Below are 2,492 nucleotides of genomic sequence, written 5' to 3'. Positions count from 1 at the left end.
ATAAAAGTACGGCCGGCCCCTGCGTGCGGGTGCCGGCAGGCCGGACGACTCGTACGCCCCGAGTCCCGGCAGCCAGTCGACCCTGCATTCGGGTCCTGGCACCAGGGAAGCTGCCGCAAACCCTGGCGATAAAGGGCCCGGGCCATGGCCACTGCTGCAGCTGCTTGCTGATCTGCCGGCTGCTGCTGCTGCTGCTGCTGCTGCTGCTGCTGCTGCTGCTGACTACATAATGAAAAAAGTAAAAATACGGTGACAGGAGGTGCAAAGGCCTGGGAAAACCCATAACCTCTACAACCCCGGCACCCTAATGCACGCCTTAGCTTATTAGGCTGAGGCGCATTACTAATCTATATTAAGATATTTAAAACAGAGTAAATAAATAAGTAAATAAATAAAGCGGAAATAGATATCATGGTTCAGCTTTATTTATTCATCTATTATTTGATAAGGTGTAGCCTCCCCTTAATTAGGTAATCCCCAAACAAATAAAAATCAATTGTGCACAACCAGGGCTGTGGGCACCACAAACGAAAACACGACAGACTGTACACGCGCGGCAACAGCCGTGACCGCGCACACTCGCTGATGCTGGTTGTTGGCTGCTGGCTGATAGCTGCATAGCGTAGCCCATTTAGGCAATATAACTGGCTGCAGCTGCTGGCTGGTTAGATAACGCTAGCTACCATCCACAAAACCCAGCGACGACAATAAAACCGGCCGGTCACCACCAACTGTCCACCAACTGTCCACCAACTGGATCAACATCTGCCAACCTCTTCCAACCAAACATATCTCCAACGGACAACTTCCACCATGACAACCATATTTCTCGACCCGATCCTCCATATCTTTGGACTCCCTTATTTTCCTGCTTTGAACTAGTCCTTCCGTTTGCAACGAATGTCGTGGTTTGAGCAAGGATGTCTCCCTTTTCATCTTTCTTTTGTGCTAGGTAGTTTGAAAGCAGAACTTCTGTAGCGTGGGTGGGCACGAAGAGCCGCAGCGGCGGCCGGGGAGGGAAATGCACCGCAAAAAGGTCGCGGTGGCAGCAAGCCCAGAGGAGAAGAGCCGCAGCGGCGGCCGGGGAGGGAAATGCACCGCAAAAAGGTCGCGGTGGCAGCAAGCCCAGAGGAGAAGAGCCGCAGCGGCGGCCGGGGAGGGAAATGCACCGCAAAAAGGTCGCGGTGGCAGCAAGCCCAGAGGAGAAGAGCCACAGCGGCGGCCGGGGAGGGAAATGCACCGCAAAAAGGTCGCGGTGGCAGCAAGCCCAGAGGAGAAGATCCACAGCGGCGGCCGGGGAGGGAAATGCACCACAAAAAGGTCGCGGTGGCAGCAAGCCCAGAGGAGAAGAGCCACAGCGGCGGCCGGGGAGGGAAATGCACCGCAAAAAGGTCGCGGTGGCAGCAAGCCCAGAGGAGAAGATCCGCAGCGGCGGCCGGGGAGGGAAATGCACCGCAAAAAGGTCGCGGTGGCAGCAAGCCCAGAGGAGAAGAGCCACAGCGGCGGCCGGGGAGGGAAATGCACCGCAAAAAGGTCGCGGTGGCAGCAAGCCCAGAGGAGAAGAGCCACAGTGGCGGCCGGGGAGGGAAATGCACCGCAAAAAGGTCGCGGTGGCAGCAAGCCCAGAGGAGAAGAGCCACAGCGGCGGCCGGGGAGGGAAATGGGTTGAAGTCACCGCCGCCGCAGCAGCAGCGCTAGCAGCAGCAGCAGCAGCGCCCGCAAAGGCCCCTGCATTAGTGCGCGGTGGCTGAAAGGGCCGTGAAAGGTGTCCGCCCATGTCTGCCGATCCGAACCGGCGTCCCTGCCTCCGTTGCGAGGTAACGAGCCAAAGTGCCAGGACCCCTTTCCTGGAGCTTCTCCCATTATCACTACTTCATCACTGCCATCATCACTGTCACCGTCGCTGGGCTCGATACCTTCTCGGCTGCCGTCCGCGTCGCCACCGTCGATGCGGCTGGTGTGACCGGGAGGCGCCTGTGCTTCCACCACGTTTGTTTTCCAGTTCAGGCGTCGCAGCTCTTCGATGCAGCAACGGCGGCGTGGGGCCGTTGCCGTCCAGCAGTGCCTCTTCAGCATCTGTCGGCGCCGCCTCCTCATCCGCCGGCTGTACGAACACACTGGGACGGCACCTTCCCATGGGCCCCGTCGGTGCTGAGGGTGTATTAACCAACGTCCCGGTGCGGCCGGCGGAGACGCGACGTTTCGGTGCACTTCTGATAAAGGCAAAGTCCGCTAGGGGTCTTACTGCCGGCGCCGCCGCGGCGGCAGCTGCTGATAGCTTGCCGACGGCGCCGGCACTGCTGTCCAGCGAGCCACCCCTTCCCCGTTGCTGCAGTGCCTGTGAGGGCAGCGGAGAAAGCCGCCGTGCAAGAACAGAAATTTGACAAGAACTAAAAGATGCCAACGGCAAGACACCGACAGTGAGACGCCGACGGCGAGACGTCCATGGCGAGACGCCGACGTCGCATGCGGCACAACAACAAAAACCCACA

The 2,492-nt window shown here is 58.9% G+C and overlaps 2 protein-coding genes across 2 annotated transcripts in view; both read left to right on the top strand.

The window, feature by feature from the left end:
• Nucleotides 1–986: 986 nt before the first annotated feature.
• VOLCADRAFT_33519 (uncharacterized protein) lies at nt 987–1,352 on the top strand (the record flags this gene model as incomplete). Its single annotated transcript, XM_002959350.1, has 1 exon — nt 987–1,352. A coding segment is annotated over one exon (366 nt), but the record flags the coding sequence as incomplete, so codon positions are not given.
• A 24-nt stretch (nt 1,353–1,376) lies between these two features.
• The window catches only part of VOLCADRAFT_70890 (uncharacterized protein), a gene marked incomplete at both ends in the record, with an annotated part of 2,278 nt that continues 1,162 nt past the window's right edge, over nt 1,377–2,492 (top strand). Inside the window, one exon of the mRNA XM_002959349.1 lies at nt 1,377–1,570. Coding sequence (XP_002959395.1) covers nt 1,377–1,570 — 194 coding nt within the window. The remainder of the gene's footprint in view (nt 1,571–2,492) is intronic.

Source organism: Volvox carteri (genome assembly GCF_000143455.1).
Source record: "Volvox carteri f. nagariensis unplaced genomic scaffold VOLCAscaffold_170, whole genome shotgun sequence".
Lineage (NCBI taxonomy): Eukaryota > Viridiplantae > Chlorophyta > Chlorophyceae > Chlamydomonadales > Volvocaceae > Volvox > Volvox carteri.
The sequence above is the reverse complement of the archived record's forward strand: the minus strand, read 5'-3'. Positions and strand labels throughout refer to the sequence as shown.